This window comes from Magnolia sinica, chromosome 17 (genome assembly GCF_029962835.1).
Source record: "Magnolia sinica isolate HGM2019 chromosome 17, MsV1, whole genome shotgun sequence".
NCBI classification, from domain to species: Eukaryota; Viridiplantae; Streptophyta; class Magnoliopsida; order Magnoliales; family Magnoliaceae; genus Magnolia; species Magnolia sinica.
The window spans coordinates 6,218,305-6,240,081 of record NC_080589.1 but is presented as its reverse complement, the minus strand read 5'-3'; the positions used below and the strand labels follow the sequence as shown (position 1 = coordinate 6,240,081).

Here is a 21,777-nt window from a genome sequence, read left to right as displayed (position 1 = left end):
CGTGAGACCAAAAATGAGGTATCCCAACCTCAAGTGGACCACATTACAGGAAACATGGTTGAATGAACGTTGACCATTAAAAGCTTTTTGGGAGCCATAAAAGTTTTGGATCAAGCTTATCTTTGTTTTTTTCACTTCATATGGGTCTGTATAACCTAATCAACAAATTCGATGTCAAATAAACAGTACAGTGAGCCATAGGAGGATTTTAATGGTGGATATCCAATCACTAATATTTTACTGTGGTGTGGTCCACCTGAGATTTATATCCCTCTCATTTTTGGTATCAGGCCCTAAAATGATCTCTCTAGATGGATGGCCGGTGTGGATACAAAACATATATCATGGTGGGGCCACAAAATTTGGTGACATCACTTGAGTAGCCAATCCGCGCCCACATCTCTTGCGGTGGGAACATGTGACTATATTTGTGAGTGTGTGTATGTTACACACACAAATAGGGGTGCACACGGTTCGGTTTGGTCCAGTTTTGGGGTGAAACCAGAACCGAACCGTTCCTAACGGTTCTAGGAAATTTGGACCGGAACCGAACCGTTGGCACCCTAGAACCGAACCGGAACTGAACCGTTAAAACCGGTTCGATTCCGGATCGGTTCCACGGTTCTTGGCTTTTTATAATCCAACCCAATTGCAAGCCCATGTCCATCCATGTTGTGGTCCATTTGATGAATGGTTTAGATGTTGTATAAGGTGTTCAAAAATACATTTATGAAAATAATTATTCTAGAGAAAATAATTATAAGATATCCAAAAATACATCGGTTCGGTTCAAGGTTCGGTTCCACGGTTCGGTTCTACGGATCGGATCCACGGTTTGGTTCTACAGATCGGTTCACGGTTCGGTTCGGTTCTACATACTCCCAAACCGAGAACCGAACCGTTGTTCACCGGTTCTTTGATTTTGCATGCTTTAAATGTGCACCCCTACACACAAACATATATATATATATATATATATATATATATATATATATATATATATATATATATATATATATATCTCTCTCTCTCTCTCTCTCTCTCTCTCTCTCTCTCTCTCTCTCTCTCTCTCTCTCTCTCTACGCTTCATGAGTACCTTTCTTGACGTTTTGTAAGAAAGTGCTGATATGTGGCGGCATCCTATTCATTGGAATTAGCTATGACAGGTCGAGTGTAAACATTAATTTTGATGTACAATTTGTAAAGCTCCATTTTGAATTGTTGAAATTCTTCACTAGAAATTTCTCTTTCCTATGGTCCACCAGAATCTTAGATTAGGGTGAAAATCCACCTCCTATGGTTTCCTGAGATTTCCCATCTTATGGACCATTCAGATTCGACACCCATGACACGTGTGCAAAGGTGCGCACATGCATAGGTGAGCATGCCTCATATATATATATATATATATATATATATATATATATATATATATATATATATATATATATGGATGTGTGTGTGTGTGTGTTTTTTTTTTCCCTGCATATGTGTATGTGTATATGTATAAGGATTGAATACTCACCATCATTTTTTTTTTAGCCACAAAAGTCTTGGATGAATTCATTTCATTTTGTGATGTCCCCATTGGCCACTAGATCAGTCAATACACACTTGTGATGTAGAGCGGGTCGCGGACAGTTTCATGGCTAAGATGGATCAGAAAAGGCCCGGTCGACGACAGAAGTGATCTAGACCGTCAGACTAAAATATATGATTTTGGGGTAGAACGAGCTACTTTAGCCAACCAACCCGCTATGCGGGGTTGCGTAGCCCGGAATTGCAAAAAACCCCTTGATCGATGGTCGTTTCCCTGTTTTAATTTCGTTTTTACTATAAATAGTAAGTTTTAGTTTGATTATAACTCTTCATCCGTCGGGCTTTAGGAGTTGCGCCCAACGTGAAAAGAGCTTAGAATAATTAAGGGAACAGTTTGGTGAAGCCAAATAGGACATGTACTATTTTTGGCCGAAAACCTTGCGCACTAGTAGACATCACGACTGTCTATAAATAGTAAGTTTACTATTTATAGTAAGTCGCATATTCTAGGAGTTTGAGTTGTAGTTTGATTCTAATTTCTTTCCCATTGCTTGATACCCTTATTTAAAGGGTTGTGAACTCGTTTTTAATCATTCATCAATCAATTTCGAATTTATTAGAATTTATTTCTATTTTCTGCTTTATTTTCTCGTGGATTCAAGAGGTCTCTGTGAGGAGTCCAGAGAAGTTCCGTAGATTCGGAATAGTTATCCTCTTGAGGAAGACGGTGCTCGACCTCACGTCCTCCCCTGCGTCACTTGTCATGTGATGACAAGATCCGATGAATTGGAAAAGAGGTATTCTCAATTATTGGCTGCTTGAGATGTAAAACGCAAATATGTATTTGTATGGGTATATGTATATATGTGTATTTATGTATGTATATGTGTATGTGTATACATATATATGTAAATATTTATGCATGCATGTATGTGTATGTATTTATATTAGTGTGTATCTATATATGTATCTATGCATATTTGTATGTGTGTGTGTGTACATATGTGTGTATATATATATATATATATATACATATACATAAATAAATTTTATATATATATATATATATATATATATATATATATATAGAGAGAGAGAGAGAGAGAGAGAGAGAGAGAGAGAGAGAGAGAGAGAGAGATGCTCACATAACTAGTTGTAACTTCAACTAGTAGTCTAATTTAATGAGCAATTAATGAGTAATTAATATTAGTAAATGTTATCAAGGTAAAAGTTATTGCAAAGAGAATAAATGAATAGCTAGCTTAGGTGGAGCCCTCCATGACAGTAACCCTGACCATTAGGTGAGTCACCTCATGTTAGAGTACTCCATTCATGTCTCAGTGGACCACATGATTATAAATAATGTACATATAAAGCTTACCCTCCAAAATGCTTCCTATGGTGTGGCCTCACATGAATCACATATGCACATACTTTATAGGGCTTAGGCCTAGATTTTTGTGTGGCATTTAATGTTTGGAGTGTATTTCACGTGCTCATTACGGTGAGCTCAGTAAAAATCAAGGGTTCGATGTCTCTCCCCAAACTGTTACCATTGGTATGGTCCGCTTGAATAATGAGTCAACCTGAATTTTTGATTAGGGCTCATCATAGGATTACACATCTAATGGTCGAAGTGGATCTCATGTATGCATCATGCCAAAAAAAAATGAAAAAAAAGGTGAGTGTTTGTCTCAAGCGCGGATTGGGTGCTACCCCATCAGGACCTAGTTAGAAATGGATGGTCGGGTCAAAGGATCTGTGGGGTTGACTGTGCGCTATATGTTTGATCCATGCCATCCCTCTATTTTGACAAATCATTTCAGGGCGTAAGCCTGAAAAGGAGGTAGATCAAATGCTAAATAGGACTGCACAACATGAAGCAGTGGGATATTTAAAGACAGTGGGGATTTAAAGACTAATGTTGAAAACCTAGGGGACACTTAAGCTGATATTTATGTTTTCCCTCCCTATACATGTCTATATCACCTTATGAACAAGTTGGCAAGGAAATAAACATCACGGTGGGCACTAGGATGTTTTCAAAGATAAGCATCCAATCCCCACTGCTTTATGTGGTGTGGTCCACTCGAACCTTCATTCTACTTCTTTTTTGGACTAAATGCCTAAAATGATATGTCAAAATAGATGGACGGTGTGGATGAAACATATAGATCATAGTGGCCCATAGAGCCCCTAATCATGGGGCTCATCTGAATGCAGGTATTGTATATCCATTCCGTCCATCCATTTTGCCGGCTCATTATAGGGCATCAGCCCATATGTGAAGCAGATCCATATCTCATTTAGGCGTACCACAACATAAGAAATAGTTGTGATTGAATGACCACCGTTAAAAAACTTCCTAGCACCCACCTGAATAGTACTTTCCATCCAACATACGATTTCCTAACCTGTATTAAGGGAGAAAACAAATATCAACTTTATCTTAAAGTTTCGCGGCCCATAAGAATTTTTTAATAGTCAATCGTAGTTTTTTAATAGTCAAACTTCCTGAGGCCTACTGTAATGTTTATTTTCCATATAACCTGTTGATAATGTCACAAAAACCAGCAAGAAGAGAAAGAAGAAAGATAATTAGCTTGATCAAGACATGCGTGGTCCACAAGAAGTTTTTAATGGTCAATCACCACCGTTTCCTACGTTGGTCCACATGAGATTGTATCTGCTTCATTTCCAAAGATGATATGGAAAAACGGATAGACGGTGTGGATATACAATAGATGAAACAAGGTGGGCCTCACCGTAAGGGCGGTCTTGGGTGAGTCGGAATCGAACTGCGTCCTACCCCGGCCCGCACAATAATCCGTCCGGGCAGGGTTCTGTGGGGCCCACCGTGATGTAAGAGTTTTATCCAAGCCGTTAATACCCTTTCTCATATCAATTTAGCTTATAATCCAAAAAAATGAAGCAGGCCCAGCTCCAGTGGACCACACCAAAAGAAGCAACGGTGATAATGACACCAACCATTGAAACCTTTCTAGGGGCCACCGTGATGTTTTTTTAACCATCCAGCCTATTCATAAGGTCATGTATTCTTGGATGAAGTGAGAACAAAAATATCAGCATGATCCGAAACTTCTGCAGCTTCCAAGAAGTTTTTTAATGGTGGGTGTTTAATCCCCATTTTGTGGTCCACTTAAGCCTTTTTTCTGACTCATTTTTTTTTGGATACCGTAAAATGATCTGAGAAAAGGTATTAACGGCGTGGATAATACCCTTACGTCAAGGTGGGCCCCACAGAGCCCTGCCCGGACGGATTATTGTGCGGGCAGTGGTAGGACGCAAGCCGCTTCTGGGTGAGTCCGTGGCCGCACCTAATCTGCTCGCTTCGCAGGCAAATCCCTTCTTTTCAAACCCTCTCGATCGGGAAAGGAAAGGAGAAAAGAAGAAGAAGCGGGCTTCGTACTTCAGAAACCCTAGTTCCTTCCCGCAAGAAAGCCTACTCCTTCTCTTGAAATCGCGGGATTCTCATTCTCCAAACCCACGCACATCTCTCTCTGCACCGTCCATCTGGTGGGCCGTACCCTTGATCAGTCACAGTTCAAGAAAGCACAAAGGTGCGTTTCCTCCTCCTCCCCTCTTTTTTGAAAATTAGAACGTTGGCCTGTAAGTCACTTCTCACCCCTGCCATGAAGCTCCCTGACAGTTTTGCCTGTGACTTACAAGCAGGTGAATTTCATCCCCAAACACCACCTGTAATTACAGGCATCCAAACGACCCTTTAAAGATAGTTATCAGTAATAATAAATAATTTCAAAATTTTAAAATATGGGTCAACATGAATCAACCTAAACTTTTAATTTTTGTTTCATTAAAATCATGTTAATTTCGCGATAAAACAGTGAGAAATTTGAAGCTGCCAAGTATTTTAAAATCTTGCAATAATATTGTTTCATGAATTTCCTGTTTCAAAATCTTGGGAATATTAATCAAAATGCCTAAAGCAAGAAGAGAAATTGTATGATCCTCGCCATGCGCCACATGCGTGTGCTAGATCCGGTTTGTTCACCTGGTGTCGCCCCACTCAGTCCAGTCACGGGTGGGGGCGGGTCATACGTGGATGAAAAAAAAGGGCAGCTGAAAAGATCGACTGAGTTCCACACTCTGAAGGGGCGTTTGGATCTTAAGTTACTTAAGATAAGCTACTTATGCCTTAAGTAGCTTATCTTGATTTCCACTCATTAAACTGAAGTGATTAAGTAACTTTAAATAAAAAAGCTACTTATAATTGATCATAAACCAAACTTTCTTATCTCAAATAAGTTACTTATCTACTGCTGTTAAGTAGAAAAAGTAATTTATTTGGTGGTATCCAAACGGGCCCTAAGTAGTTTCAGTATCGTCTGAAACTGATATGTATCACCTGATACTCTGTTCTGGTGCCCAACGAGACGAATGAGTTGCACCAGTAATTCCAGATTCACTTGTTTAAATCACATATTTGAGCGAGATAAGCATTTACAGAAGCTTATTAATGTGTTTGGTTGCATTTTGTGGTGGGTTTATTGGACTAGCATATCTTCTGATATGTATTAGGTATCAGTCATGGACGACAATGATGCCCAATATGCCGATTTTAACCTTTGTATTTGAGATTCATGTGCGGTGCACTGGATGGTTTGGCATGACTTAACTTCGGTATGATGTGTAGATACACGGAGCGGTTCGTCTGGTGAGAGTAGAATACAGATGGCTACCGCTGTGAGTAGCCATGGTACTGTCCGTGACAATGAGGGTGTGCTGGTGTTTGAAGATGTGACCTTTGGTCTCATAATGCATCAACTAGGCATTCCCTGACACACAATAGGTGGACTGTCCATCTAATTGGTCCTGTCAGTAGATAGTCTGCAGTTGAAATTGACACTAAGTGGCTTAATCTAGACACCAGTTTTTCCTGTTGAAGGTTGACCATTAACCATTTCTATTTCTGTCGTCCACTTAGTTGATATAAGGCTTAGATGATGATGATGATTTCTATTTTCCAGTTAGAATCCACCATTCTCATGGGTGGGAGAGCCTGTTCCATGTGATTTTCAACCAGTGGTCAATCCGTTGATAGGGCCCAGTATGAGGATGATATGGATCCACCGGCCCACTTACTGCGCATCAGGAATTGGGCAACGAACACTCTGTGCCAATCACTACTATCATGTGCAATCGCATATGCCATTTTTTTCCCCAGAAGGATCGTGGCATATGCGATCTAGGAGAGTATGCGATGGCATACCTTTTTGTGTGAGTAGTATGTGATCACATACGTGATGGCATACTCCCTACGTGATGGCATACTCCATATGCGATGGCATACTTTGTAAGTTATGCTTGTTTTTTGTTAATTGTAAATTGTATTTGTAATTTAAGTTGTAAATTGTTCAAGTTATCAAGTTATCATTTATCAATAAAATTTCAATGTTCGAAGTTTTTAATAATTAATTCTCTCTTATTGTAACTTGTTGATTGTTTTGTTAATTTTATGTAAATATAATGTAAGTGATTAAGTATATAACTTAATTTATAGATGGTCTAATGACTAATAGTCTCAAACACAAACTACAATGAAATAGATAAAAGAACCCAATCCAATCACTTGTAGCAATTAGGCATATGTGATCCGATCCGTAATATGTGAATATGTGATCGCATTTGACAACAATGATTATGCATAGTTTTTCCTTATATATATATATATATATATATATATATATATATATATATATATATATATATATATATATAATTTTTATATCAAATGAGTTAAATTTAAATTTAAAAAAAAAAAAAAAAAAAAAAAAGGCTAGAGCAATATGCAATCACATATGTTGGTCGCATACGATCGCATATGCAATTTGACAACATTGGTGCCGATTCAGTATGCCGGAGATTTAACTTTCCTATCTCAATAATAATAAAGAATCATTTCACTTTATCCATTATTTCTCCTCAATATCTTCTTACCTCTATTGTCATTGTCTCCATTCTCCATGCTAGTACACTGTCTCTACTTCATGTTTTCCCATTGCATTGACCAACATTGGATTCTGTGCAACTCTCTGTGGATTGTTGTGTCGTTTTAACTCTATATTACTAATTGTCCATTTAATGATCATGTTCCTTGGACTGGGTTTGATATATAAAATTTGGTTTACACCATAGTTACAGAACTCATCAAGTTGACTGGAAATTCTCCTAGCCAACCCAACTTGGTTATCATTTCGAGTCATGTAACCCTTTGAGTTGATTCACTTGGCAGACTCACTTTAACTGATTTCAATGGGGAGAAACATGTTTATCCTGGAACTCCTGTGAAAGGTAGGGGCAATTAGTTTTTTACCATATTATTCAATTATGCATAACATCTATCCAAGTTGGTTTTTTTGAAATTTTGAACTGTATGCACACACAAGATGTCTGCCATCACTTCTTTATAATGTTATGCACCATTATTATTATTATTATTTTGTAGAGTACTGGTTTTTCTTATTTGAAAAATGACCATTCGTTTTGTTGATCTGTTGCATACCAATTCCCATTGTAGGTGAAGTATTGAGCATGCTTTTCGCATATATTTTGACGTAAAGAAGTTAGGAAAAGTTGAATAGAGTTTGATGGGTTCTTCCGTGGTAACACCTGAAGACGTGCTAGAATCACTAATGAATGATGGCACCGTTGATGCCATCAGATTGAAGATAATCAATCAGCTAAAAGCAAATGTAAGTACCTCGATGCCAAGCCTTTTTTATTCTCACCCAGTTTGGAAATAATACAAATGTCTTATGCCCTATATTAGCAGTGCCAACATCCTTTGAAATAGGCTTTTGTTTGGAAGTCCGGAATACCCATGAAAGTCCATCAAACCAGCTCAAAATGACAAGTGAGAGCTCTATGGGGAAAGTTGCTGTATTGAGCACTATGGCCATTTCTGCCAGTGGCAATTTTCGCTCATTGAAAAAGGTAATTTGCAATCGTACCCTTATTTGCTAATAAGACTATTGATGGTTGACTTTTTCCATGGTCCCTGCTTTCATTGCCAGTATGAAAGCTTAGCCTGTGCCCAATGACATTATCTGTTTAAAAGAGATTATTGTGGATGGATGTCTGCTCATTCCTTCATAGTAAGTATGAAAGATGGTTTGCGCATTACCATCGGCACTGTTGCTCTTAATTTATCCTGCCTGTACGAATTGAAAAAGAAAAGCGGATTGTGTGCTGATTTGCACATTTATTCATAATGTAATTCTAAAGTTGATCAGGTGGTACACTTCAATTAGATCTGATCCCCCAAACTGGTCTGTTTTGAACCAAATTGTGGTTAAGTTCCTTCCGCCATTTGTAAGAGATGCCTTCCATAAAATCAGTAGGGTCAAGTATCTGACTATGCCCTCATTTCCTCTTCTTTCAAAGATACCATTTGGAAGCAAAAAGGTGAAATCCAAATTTGACAGCACTTGCCATTCATATCTCTATGGTGACCACAACCAGATCATGCAAGGGGTAGTGTTCCAAGCAGCACAGTGAACTTCTTAGAAGGGATCTCAAATTCGTTTTATAACGTGGCAGTGGCAAAATTCAGTCCCTTATCATTTAAAACACACAAGACCATCCTGAGGTGGTCAATAAAGTCCTACCCATGCAAACACCACTCTTGGAACTGCCACAGCCTTCCTTGACTGACTCGAAAATTTGTGAGGCAGAGAGACAGCCACTTCATTTTTGTAGTGCAAAGCAAGATCTCATATCATTCTGCAATCTGTGTGTTTTGATGGTTTTTTTTTTTTTTTTTGGGTGCAGGAAGAGTTGAAGAATAACACAATCACAATGGTGGAGCAGAGTAAAGTTCTTAACACTCCTGGTGCAGAGAGACAGACTAAGAGGGAACTTTTCGATGCACTTCGCCGGGAACTCGAGTAAGTTGTGGTAGTAGTACTTCTACAATTGTGTCCTTACATACATGTGAATCATGAGTACGTAGATTATTGGACCCCAGTTTTTATTGTTTCATCGTTTTGTAAATTCTACAGAAGGAATATGCCTAACTTCTGTCATAGTGAAAGAGAATTCTATTTCTCAGATGAGATTAATAATCAGGTCATGCAATGATAGCATTTTACATTCATTAATGATACAGGATCGTCCTGATCATTTGAAAATCACAATTTATTATTATTATTATTATTATTTTGAAAAATCTGTATCATCGATTCTTTCAAAAAATCAGGCAATTCTCTCATTCATTATATGTAAGTTAACTTTAAGAGAAAAAGGAAAGTAAAAAAAAAAAAAAGAGGAAAAGGAAAAAAATAAAAGAAAGGTTTCATTTTTTTTTTTAAAGTTCATAAGTTTCATTGTATTTTATGCAAGTACCGTCGTCTAGATCATTTGAAAATTCATTTGGTTTTGGAAAACTCATTGATTATATCAAGATACGTATTAGACTATTAAATAGCCCCTGATTGTAATCAACTTATGTAATAGTCTATTGCATGCCGCCTGTGGGAAATTTGTGCTCTCATTGCCGGTCCCCACCTGGATAAAGGAAGAGGGTTGTGTCAGGTTGGCAGCCGGTGTTAAACGTATACCATAACTTCCATCATGAATTTGAACAATATGACATTCCAAACTTACGCTAGGGTGTTTCTGGCCCTTGATAGAATGGAATGGCAGAAATAGGATTCATGTAGCCGACCCCAATTAATTGGGATAAGGCTTAGGTGATGATGATGACTACATTTGTTTGAAAAGATCGACTGTGCCATAGGTCCTTTATTAAAAAATGCACTGTTCACTTCATAAAAAAAACCATGTAATAAAATTCTTATCCTGTGATAAAATCACAGTCTAGACATTTCAAAATGACTGTTTGGTTGCAGCAGTTCTTATTGGCATTTTTCATGCTCTGGTGGTGCAGAACTCCAGTGCTTGAGAAGGCCTCCAAATCAGTTTGGGAGTTGATTCTAGACGATAATGGTTTGGGAAAGGAGATTAGTGAAACTGTCGAGAAAGTGTACTGTAGATTGAGTGGTCTGGAGCCCCCCTTGCTTCCTTCTTCAAATGGTGATGCACAACAGCCAGTGAAAGAGACAGAGAAAGAGAAGGAGAATTTGGATTCTTCATCCAAGAAGAGGACCTACAGCGAGATGCGCACACAAGGAGCAGTGGAAGCTGCAAATGGATGCAGTGATGCTCCCGCTGCACCGGAAGATTCTGGTACGGCTACTACATCCAATCAAAACACATAAATCTATGGTTCTGATTTGTGGGTTTTCATTAGCTGAAGATCAATGAAAAGTTTTCTGTTCTAAACTTCTAATTGGTGGGACATTAGAAAGTCTCCTATAACCCATGAAGTAGTGAATTTTAAAACACAAAATGTTGGAGCTGATTGAGCTAGTATGTATCGTAGTAGAGCTGTATATATTTCATTGAAGGAACTGATTGTTTCGACCAAGTTTAACTAGTGTGTCATTCTCAGGTCGAAATGGCATGGTGATAGATAAAGTAGACTGTATTGGGCATCTTATTCTGGGTGGGGCAAGAAATGGCTGAGATTATTTGCGTTTGGATGCACAATTGTATTAAATTGCAAGAATGAGTTTAATGAAGTGGAATAATAAAATTGCAATCACCTTAGCATTCATATTGAGTGACTCAACTCCAATATGCAATTATGTTACTTTCAAGTTGGATTAAAAGGAAATGAAACTCCAATTCAACGGTTACTTTTCATTATGTTTCTTTAATTGATTTGGCTCAAAATATAGGTAAAGGAGGAAGGATCTCCACATGGTCTTTATTGACTTAAAGAAAGCATATGATAAGGTCGCTAGAGAGCTAATATGGTATGTGTTGGGAAAGAGAGCCTTAAGAGGATATATTGACATGATTAAAGGAGCAGTGACAAAATGTGAGGACCACTAGTGAGGAGACAAGTGAGTTCCCAATTACTGTAGGCTTGTATAAGGGGTTGTTGTTGAGCTCACACTTTTTTGCGTTGGTTATGGACGAGTTAACAAGGCATGGTGTGTGTTGTTTGCATATGACATGGTTTTGATTAACAAGACGAGGGAGAGAGCGTAAATACAAAGTTAGATTTATGGAAGGATGCTTTAGAATATATAGGATATAAAATTAGTTAGCCTAAAACAGAGTATATGGAATGCGATTTTTAGTAATAGTAAGAATGAAAACGAGGAATTTGTTAAGATTGCTAGCCAAGAGGTTTTGGAAAATGACCACTTTTGATACCTTGGGTCAATCAATATTCATGAGAGTAAGATGGAAAGGATGTTGCCCATAGAATTGAAGCTAGGTGAGAGAAATGTAGATGTGCCTCATGTACCATGCAAGCTAAAGTGAAATTTTATAGGATAGCCATAAGACGTAGAATGTTGGGCAATTAAAGAACATGTTTATAGATGAGTGTACCCAAATAAAGATGTTGACATGGATGAGTGGCAATTAAAGAACATGTTTATAGATGAGTGTACCCAAATAAAGATGTTGACATGGATGAGTGGCAAGACGAGAAAAATAGAATTAGAAAAGGATGCATTTGAGAGAACCTAGGAATAGTTCCAATAGGTAAGATGAGGGAAAGTAGACTTAGATGGTTTGGTCATGCACTACAGAGACCAAGTTGAAGGCTCTAAAAGAACAAGGGGAAGGCACAAAAGAAGGTGGGTGGAGATAGTAAGAAAAGACATGATAACTTATGATGTAACAGGTAGTCTAGCCCTTGATAAGAGTACAAGGGCAGGACATGATTAATGTAGCCAACCTAATTAATTAGGATGAGGCTTATATGTTGACGATGATTTTAATAATTAAATTTAATAGTATTTAATTCATTTAAATTTGATAGGATCACAACTAAAATAACCAAAGAAGCTCACAGCCTCATTGTATGATGCGCTGGAAGTGAGCTATTGCTTTGGTAGATGAGTCCTGTCGAGCCCTGGCGGAGTCATCCCTGTTAGCGAATTCCCATGAGTGGACTCAGCTGAGCTTTGAGTTGAGTTGATCCGCTGAGTTTTAGAACTATGCCTGTGATCTTGCCCAGCATCCAACCTTACGAGTGAAGGATGCCTATTTCTGCATGGATTGGATTTTGTAAGATAACCTTATTATAGCGGTGTTTTCCTCACCTCTTTAGGGCCTGTTTGGCCGGACGGATCCCATGGGATTAGGAGGGATGGGATGGATTTTAAGGTAATGATGGTGGTGTCAGTGGATTGGTTTAAGATCCATGGGATTGCTATATCCCGGGACAAGTTCACCGAGTTTGTTTGGCATGCCCAGCATATCCCGGGATTTTACTTTCCAATCCCTTCCAATCCGTCCAACCAAACACGCCCCAGGCACGATTGAATGGGATTAGGAGGGATGGGATCAATTTTAAGGTAATGATGGTGATGTCAGTGGATTGGTTTAAGATCCATGGGTTTGCTATATCCCGGGACAAGTTCATTGGGTCTGTTTGGCTCGTTTGGCATATCCCGGGATTTTACCATCCCATCCCTCCTAATCCCATGGGATCCATCCGGCCAAACACGCCATTAGTGTGGCAAATCCTATTTGGAGGGTGTGGGAGCTGCTGACATTTTCCTTATTTTTCCGTCTGAAGATCGCAAGTGAGATGAGATCTGCCCTGATTTGGGTGGCCTCCAACTAATGGGTCAGCTGATGCAGAAACCATTTAAGGCCCGTTTGGATGCACCCTCCGGAAATTTTTTAGAGGCCAAAACATTGTTTTATCCAAATGGTAGATGATCTCGTGCGTTTGGATGCACTTTGCAAACCGCCATCTCATCTCCCACTTGACAAAATTGGTACTGACTCGGCAAAAACCAATACCTTGACAAAAGCAGGCTTGAAACTTCCTTTTCTAGAAGCTCCCCCGGATTGTTTACTGAGACTGCCAGAAGCAAGGTGGGTGCTCTGTGGGCCCTAGAAAGATGTGTGTTTTCTCTACGTGGTCTATCCATTTTTCCACACCGTTTTAGGGCATGACAAAAAACATAAGGCAGATCCAAATTTCAGGTGGACCACACTGCAGGAAGACACGGGTGATTGAATGCCCGCCATGAAAAACTTCTTGGGGCATTCAATCATCACTGTTTCCTGTGGTGTGGTCTGAGATTTGGATCCGCCTGATTTTTGGGCTCATGCCCTAAAATGAACGGGAGAAATGAATAGATGGATGGCGTGGATAAAACACATGCATCATGGTGGGCCTGCAGCACCATCTAGTAGTGAGTGGCTACCGACAGTGTCAGTAAGCAATCCGTGTCCATCCAAACGGGCCCTTAGGTGGGCACATCACGTTTCTCTTGAGCATGGTTGGTGATCCAATTCAAGGCTATTTGTTTGGAAGCGGATTGGCTGGTGTGGGTACGTGAAGACGATCGCTGGCGCCCCTCGAGCTCAGAGTTGCATGAACGGTTCAAAGGAGATCAAAGTTACATGCCCCCACAATGATGTATTTATTATATCCACACCGTTCATACATTTGAATAGATCATTTTAGTGCAGGAGCCTGAAAATGAGTCATATCCAAAGCTCAAGTGGACCACACCACCGATAGCAGTGGGGAAAATGATTCTCACCGTTAAAACATTCGAATGGCCTATCATAACATTTATTTTCCATCCAATCTGTTCATAAGGTCACACAGACCTGGATGAAGAGGAAAAACAAATATTATAGTGATCCAAAACTTCTGTGACCCCAAAAGGGTTTCAATGGTAGATGTTCAATCCCCCTTTGCGCTGACCGTCTGATCGGTGGTTTTTAAGGCGAAGAAAGACAGTTTCGAGGTTGAACAGTTAGACTTCAAGATACATCGCTGATCAGGCCTACCATGAAAATCTTCAAGATCGCAATCAACGGCACAGAAAAACTGAAAGGTAAACAAAAAGAAATATTTGTGGCTGCTGGGATTCGAGCCCAGGTCTCTACGGCCACAACGTAGAATTCTTACCACTAAACTACAGCCACTTCATGTTCTGCTTTTTCCATTCTTAATTTATTACAGCAGAGATATTTTAAACCATTTTTTAATGGTTATGATAATCTAATTGAAATTTGAAGCTACTCGTGTCCTTTGAACATCTGCGATGAGGTCCACAAGACGAAAATGCTTAGATCACCAGTCAAGTGCCATGAATGGTGGAGATGGGACCATGTCATTTTACTTATGGGTTATGGATCAACAGCCGTAGATGTTCTCTTCTTTCTAGACCCGGTTAAGCATAAGTCGGGTTTTGGTTGGATCCATGAACTTGGACCTAATTAAAATTGAGTCAGGTTTAGTCGGGTCCACTTAGTTTTAGTAGTACTATCGTATGTATTAAATATATATTGGTTATTCTGGCAATGGAAATACATTTCCTTAGCCACAACGTGTCAAAGAGACTTCTCTTCATGCAATTTAATACATCCATCAGGTATCCCCTACCATTTAAGTTATCTTAATAGACCTGAATTTAATGGGTACTGGAGCCCGATCGGGTCTGAATCTTCAAGAATGAGATCTGACCTGAAAGGACTGGACCCCAGTTAGCCTAGGTACGTATGCTCTAGGACCCAACTTAGACCTGATTAATGATAGTGCTACCCAAATCATCCACCACTAGGGGTGTAACTCAGGTGGTCTGGCTCAGGTTTTGGGTCAACCCAAGTGAAACTTGAACCCAACCCCAAGTCCTCTATACTGGACCCAACCTGACCTGACCCGACCTGATCGAAATACATGTGGTTCTTCCCAATACAGCTTAACAAGACCTTAATTTCCTCAGACCGATTTAAATAGGGTTGAAAATTTCCAACCTGAACCTAACCCATGGACTTAACAACCCGACTAAACTAGATCTCGGGTCGGGTTGACCCGAACCCAAGTTACTTCGCTGTACACTACCATCATGTGAAAATGCTCGTAAACAGGTCTGTTATGCGGCTCGGATCAGAACTATTTATTATTCAGTCCTCAAAATTGGGAGTACCAACTCAAGGGGCCATATTAAGGATAGGGGCTCCGTGGGGCCATCATGATGTATGTGTTTTATCCGAGCCATCCATCCATTTTAATAGATCATTTTTAAGGTATGAGATGAAAAAGGAGGCAGATCCAAGGCTCAAGTGGGCCAAACCATAAGAAGCAGTGGTGATTGTTAATGTGGAAATCTGGTCAACCCTCATTGGACCTCTGAATTGACCTGGACATGAAGAAGACAAAGGAGACCCTGATTATAGTAGAGGACCCTCCGATGCCTAAGTTAGAATCAAGCAAAATTGGGTCCAGAAGAGATAAGAACTCACTGGTCCATAAACTGGTGTATGTGTGCGTATTTGTGTGTATCTTTTGCCATTGGAGGAGGTCTTATTTATAGCCTTACGGAGTCAATTACGCAAGTAGAAATGCCCCTCAGTCATGGGCGTAGATTCAACATATGTTTCTCAATCGTTTTGCAAGATTTTCGGTGTAGATAAGATAAGTAGTTGAAATTTGAAAACAGGTGGTGGGAAACGAAGGCCAAGGCCGACCAGCCAAGCTAACCTATGCAGTCGTCCTGAGAAAGAGATGTTCGATCTGGGCCCCCCAGTGGGCTGTGGTCGAGCTCTGAGAATATATGGTAAGAGGTTGAGGCTGATCAGTCGAGCTAATCTGCACGGCCGTCCTGAGGAAGAGCTTCTTGAGCTGAGCCCTTTGGTCGACTATGTTTGATCACCTGACCTGCATATGTCCGAGTATTGAGACCGAGCTCCCTTCCATGGTGAAACAAGCGACATTTCGAATGATCATCCTCTTCATCTTATTATACAGGGTAGGACATCGGGAACGGCCGTAGGAGAACTCGATGCTCATGCTCTTCGAAAGAAGGTGGAGGCACTTCATTTCCTAGCGAATAGGGCCACCGGGTGGACAGATCTAAAAAACAATAGATTATCATTCTTGGGTCGTTAAGAAGCTCATTGGTCGTGACTGGTACTAACCGACCGCGCGACGTGCACAGATGCGCGAGCCGACCTCATTCTCCTCACTAGAACTATTTTACCCGTAAGGGTGATAATGACATCATCGTTGGAACCTCACCATGATTTTCATTTGCCATCCAACCTGTTCATAACATCACATACCTGGATGAAGGGAAAACACAAATATCAGCTTGATCCAAAACTTCCGTGTTCCCCACGAAGTACTCAACAGTAGGGGTTCAATCCTCACTGTTTCTTATGGCGTGGCCCCACTTGAGCCTTGGATCTACCTCTTTTTTTGCTCATGCCTTAAAATCATTTGTTAAAATAGATGGATAGAGTGGATAAAACATGTTGATGCTAAAATCTGGATCACCCTCCATCGAACTCTAAGTGCTCAGATCGAACCCTGGTTGCTGCACAAACGGAAGACAAAGGTGTAACACCCTGAAAATTGGGGGTCGTGCATACGCTCGACACCCGAGTTCCCGGGGTCACTTATAATCGATTTCCTTAATATGCATTTAATCGGGTTTAAATGCGCAGCCTAGAGTTCCTGGAACATGAAGCACAAATGCACCTGTCGACTGAAATGAAAGAGAACTAGTATATATATACACACACATATACATGACCAAGAAAAAAATAATAAAGGGTCGCACATGGTGTCACCCAATAAAATCACAAAAGAATAATATGTCCAGAGAAAATAGAGCTGAGCCCTTTGCGCAGCGATCCAACGTGCCATCTACAGGTCCGATGAGGGCCCGTTCGTCATCTGGAAGTAAGAGATCTCGTCCTCCTCCTCGAGGCTTGCATCACCAGGCTCCACGTAATCTGCATCACCTGCATTTATAAACGGGTCTGGTTGGTGTTTTAAAACACTGTCCCAGAGTGGGAGTGAGTGATCAACTCAGTGGGTGCTATTAGTCTTAAGTTGTAACAAGCATCAATTATAATAAAAATTTAATGAAAAGCAATCAATCATAAACATATATCTAGTCTTGTTAATGCGCATGCATGCAAGATGATATGATGTATGCCCTCGCCACAACACTCCCTCGTGCGACACCATCTAACGATCGCCAATGCCAACACTCCCTCAGTGCGACCTCGACTGCCGAGTCGCCAACCTAGTTAATGCCATGCAATGATGATGTTAACCGGGTTCTTAGTTAAGTCCATTCATCCAGCAGATTTGAGAATCTGATACACCCCACGTATCAAATGTCCTGAACTAGTTGCGAGGCCAAGACCCCCAATGTGTGAGGCCGAGACCCCGCGATCCTTGACCCCGTTGGGTTTCCCCCATCCCCGACTTCAAGCACATGAGGGTGCTAAATGTGGGGTCGCTCGCGGTCACTACGGGGAGGCGCATCACCCCAGCGTAGGCCGACAGCTCGGACACCATATCCCATTCCACCATGCCCGGCTCACGAGACTGTGGATCAATATTCTATCCGGTATCGATGGGCTACAACGGTGGTAGGGTGTTCTAGTTTCCATACATATGTGAGCAAACAAGGTTAACAACCAAGTGGGTCAGCCAGTGGACTAAACCGCACGAGCCCAGGCAAGTATGTGGCGGAACGACATCGGGTACAAGCGACCCATGTAGCCTAACTACTGCCGCCCACACGTACTTGTCCAAACCCATGGGTTTAGCCTCAAGGTGGTCTTACCAACGGAACCACCTTCGCTCTCCTCATGTTCCTGACCAACCCAAGGGTAGGAATAGTGACTTATAACATGCCAACTACCAATGTAACATCAAACATATTCAACACCTTGATCTCATATTGCTCAACATACAATTCAAATTTTTCTACAAGCAAAATCATTAATATTATAAATAAAGTGTATGTGTGTGGTGTGGGTTATTTAGGAAGTTAACACTTCCTCCATGTTGAGAAATCATACACACAAGAGTAATGAAATCATACGAAATATGAAGCAACAATGTATAAAAATCAACACGGCATGAGCATATGATCATCCATACATCAAATCATGTGAGAAACATAAACGACATCATGACAGAGAGAGTCAAACATATAAATCCATATCATATCAACCAACATACAATTCCTAGGCTTTTAAAAAAATAACATCCAAGCAATCAAAATCATTAATCTCGTATTAAAATTGGTGCTAGGTCACCTAAGAGTAATAGTCCGCACCTATGGATCGTTGAAGACTTGGAAACGACCTAGGAGGATGGATTTCTTTGGGGTTGAACGGCCGGAATCCCTAAAGCAAGCATTTGTATGTTAGAATCCATGCCAATCTCTTCTCAATACATGGATTTCAAGAAAAAGGGGTGAGGGGTTTTACCTAGATGACCAACGGACGATTCTTGTGGTTGTAGTGTAGGGATTTCCTTGGAGAAGGGGTAGAGAGTTGCAAGGTTGAGCTTCCTTGGGCCCCACCATCAACAACACCCTCCTTCACTCTCTTCTTCCTCTCTCTTTCTCCTTCTTTCTCCTCTTTCTCTTCTCCCTTTTTCTCTCTTCTCTCCTTCCTTCTCTAGGGCAAAATCGTATGGGGAGAGAGAGTGCCCAAATGAGGCCCTTTTATAATGCCAGATTTGGTGGAAATGGCCCCAAGTGTTGGGTTTTTACTATACTAAACCTATGAGAGGCTCTTTTCAAGATCTAGGGCCCACTATAGGGTATACATAATGATATACACCGTAGGATAGTTAGCCCTAATGATGATCTACGTATGAACATGATCGGCCCGCCATTTGGATGCGCCGATCGACAGATACGATTAGAAGTCTTTTCAACGGTCACCGATGGTCGATTGGGGCCAAGACTATACGGATATGAGCAGAGAAATATTCTTATTCCACATGTAAAGTTTGGTCACAAACCGACGGTCCGAAATTCTCAACTTTGCATCAGAATGGATGACTCAATTCACTTAAGTTCCAGTTCCTTTCTTTAGGGTATTTACGCTTCTCATGCACTCGTCCTTCGGCTCAAGTTGAGCGGTTCTAGACAGTACCCAGGTGTAATTCCCGCGATGGACGTCAAGCCCAATGAGACGGACATTACTCTATAGTTTTGGAACCAGTGGCCCACCAACGAGCGGTCTAGATCTCGTTTAGAAAATTGGGGCATTTCTGGTGGCCCTCTTGCCATGAAACTTATAGGATAGGTGCTCCATGGCCCGTTGAAGGGCCATGCAAAATTTGGGGTCGATCGGATATGGGGTTTGGTCGCATGGATCCGATTTGCGATCAACGGTCACCGTTCCACGATCGGGTCCCAGAGTTTGTGGACAGGCGTAGAAAAATTTATTAGACCTCCACTGTGAATGTGGAAGAGATCTGATGGTTGGATAGCCTTGTATCTCGATTTCATTTGCAAGCGCCAGATTTCGGTCCTGGCATTGGTGGGGTGCATTCAGTCAGTGCCAGATTACACTTCTAGGTGTCCACTGGGTCCGTGGTCCGCGATGGTCCCCAAGCCCATTGAGATCTATGCTCCCCTCAATTTTTATAATTTTCTGACCTTCCAATGTCGCGGTATAGCCTGCACGGGCTGCTGCCAAGTGTAAATGGCCATTTGGCTTGACGGCCCGCACTTGGCCCAATCACAACCCGACTGGTCTACTCTAATGGGCTAATCCTAACTTAATTTAGTTATGGCACCAAACCATGAGTAGTTTAAATGAACGGTCCAGCGGCAAATCCTACGAGGACGCCTCAGTACACTGTTCTGGTTGGACGGGACGTTACATGATTAATCGGACTTGTGCGGTTCTTCACTGGTACACCCTGTATAAACTGACATTGAGTGCTAATAGTCATTAAGTAATATTCAGGTTAATTAAATAAAATAAAAATTGATGGATTTTTGGAAATCCAAAATAGTGAAAATCAAGGATGTTACAAAAGGAGACCCTGGCTAGAGTAGGGGACCCTCCGATGCCAAAGTCAGGCTAGAAAACTGGGTCTAAGTAGCGTAGAGTAGGTTTAAGCTGCGAGATCTTACGTACCTTCTCAAATGGATTCTTCCCCTTTTTATACCCGTCGATGGGGGTAACTATGCCCGTCATTCTCTGCATGATTTCAGCTACTAAGTGAGATGAGTGCAGTTGGTAATGTAGTCAGTTACGCTATGATCATGCGCCGGGCATTAATCTTGTCGTGTGTTACTAGATTTGGCCCCTTAATGTCATTGTTGACCAAGCTCTCATTCGAGCCGAGCAGACCTCAAGGTTCAGATCTTATTCGACGATCTAAGCCCACGAATGAGTCGATCCCTGACGTACTTGGTAAGGAGGATAGGGTCGGAGGCAATCTATTCGGGTGTGTGATAACTTCTTTCAGGTTCTGGGTTGACTTGAAAGCCTTACAAAAGAACTTGGAGGCAGGTCGGTTCGAACGTACTGCTACCATTCCGAGGTTATACTCGTCGGTTTCCCTATGCTGACCTCTGTCGGGCTCGGTTCAGATTTTCCCATAACAAAACACATACATCATAGTAGGCCCCATAAAGCCCCTACCCCGACTGGTTCGTGAGGACAAGACACAATCCCCATCCATATTTAGGGGTACCAAATGGTTTTGATTAGCTAAAGGGAGTTCCGAACTCGACCCGTTTAATAATCGAGTCTAGATTTCAACCCAGAAACCTCATCCGTTGGTATGAAGATTTGGGTATTGTGTGGGCCAACTCCAAATATACATTTGGTTCGATTCTAAGTTTGGTTGGTTTATTTTATAATTCCTATTTGATGTAGGTATAGTTAGGGGTGATGTAGGTATAGTTAGGGGTGTACATCGAGTCGAACTGAGTCGAGCTGGCCTCAGCTCAACTCGGCTCGGCCACTAGCTGACCTTAGCTCGAACTCGACTTGGCTCGGTCCTCGAGCTTGACTGGCCAGCTTGGCTCGATTCAGTCAGTAGCTCGGGCTAGTTCGAGCCGAATTCGAGCCAAGTTTGCCATTACAGCATTTTCACAAACACCTGGATTGCACCTTCAAAATCTCAATGCATTTGAGACAACAACAATGGAATTATAGGTATTTCATCAAACACCTTCTAATTAAGCAACATAAAAATCAAGAAAAAAAGGGTGTTGGTTTCATATACATACCTTCCTTGCCACCAGCCACTCTTCTTTGAGTCATTTCATCAAACACTTGGTGAGCAATATCAATATCAAAGTAAGCGAGTCACCGAACTGGTTTGATCCGAGTTCAATTCGAGTTGAGTCGAGCTGGGGCCAGCTC

At 41.0% G+C, this 21,777-nt stretch overlaps 1 protein-coding gene and 1 non-coding gene across 4 annotated transcripts; one reads left to right on the top strand and one right to left on the bottom strand.

The window, feature by feature from the left end:
- The first annotated feature begins 4,847 nt into the window (after positions 1-4,847).
- LOC131230829 (uncharacterized) lies at positions 4,848-11,197 on the top strand. 3 transcript variants are annotated; one of them, XM_058226834.1, is made up of 5 exons: positions 4,848-5,120; positions 7,814-7,872; positions 8,099-8,273; positions 9,352-9,467; positions 10,469-11,197. In XM_058226834.1, exons 3-5 carry the CDS (start codon positions 8,169-8,171, stop codon positions 10,797-10,799), a joined length of 552 nt encoding a protein of 183 aa, XP_058082817.1. In that variant the 5' UTR covers positions 4,848-5,120; positions 7,814-7,872; positions 8,099-8,168; the 3' UTR covers positions 10,800-11,197. The 3 variants fall into 3 exon arrangements, with proteins under 3 accessions (XP_058082817.1, XP_058082816.1, XP_058082818.1); XM_058226833.1 differs by lacking the exon at positions 7,814-7,872 and having other exon boundaries at positions 4,850-5,120; XM_058226835.1 differs by lacking the exons at positions 4,848-5,120; positions 7,814-7,872 and adding an exon at positions 8,595-8,675 and having other exon boundaries at positions 8,140-8,273.
- A 3,287-nt stretch (positions 11,198-14,484) lies between these two features.
- On the bottom strand, positions 14,485-14,556 carry TRNAH-GUG (transfer RNA histidin (anticodon GUG)). The gene has a single exon. It is a non-coding gene; the product is annotated as a tRNA-His (tRNA).
- Between the last annotated feature and the right edge of the window lie 7,221 nt (positions 14,557-21,777).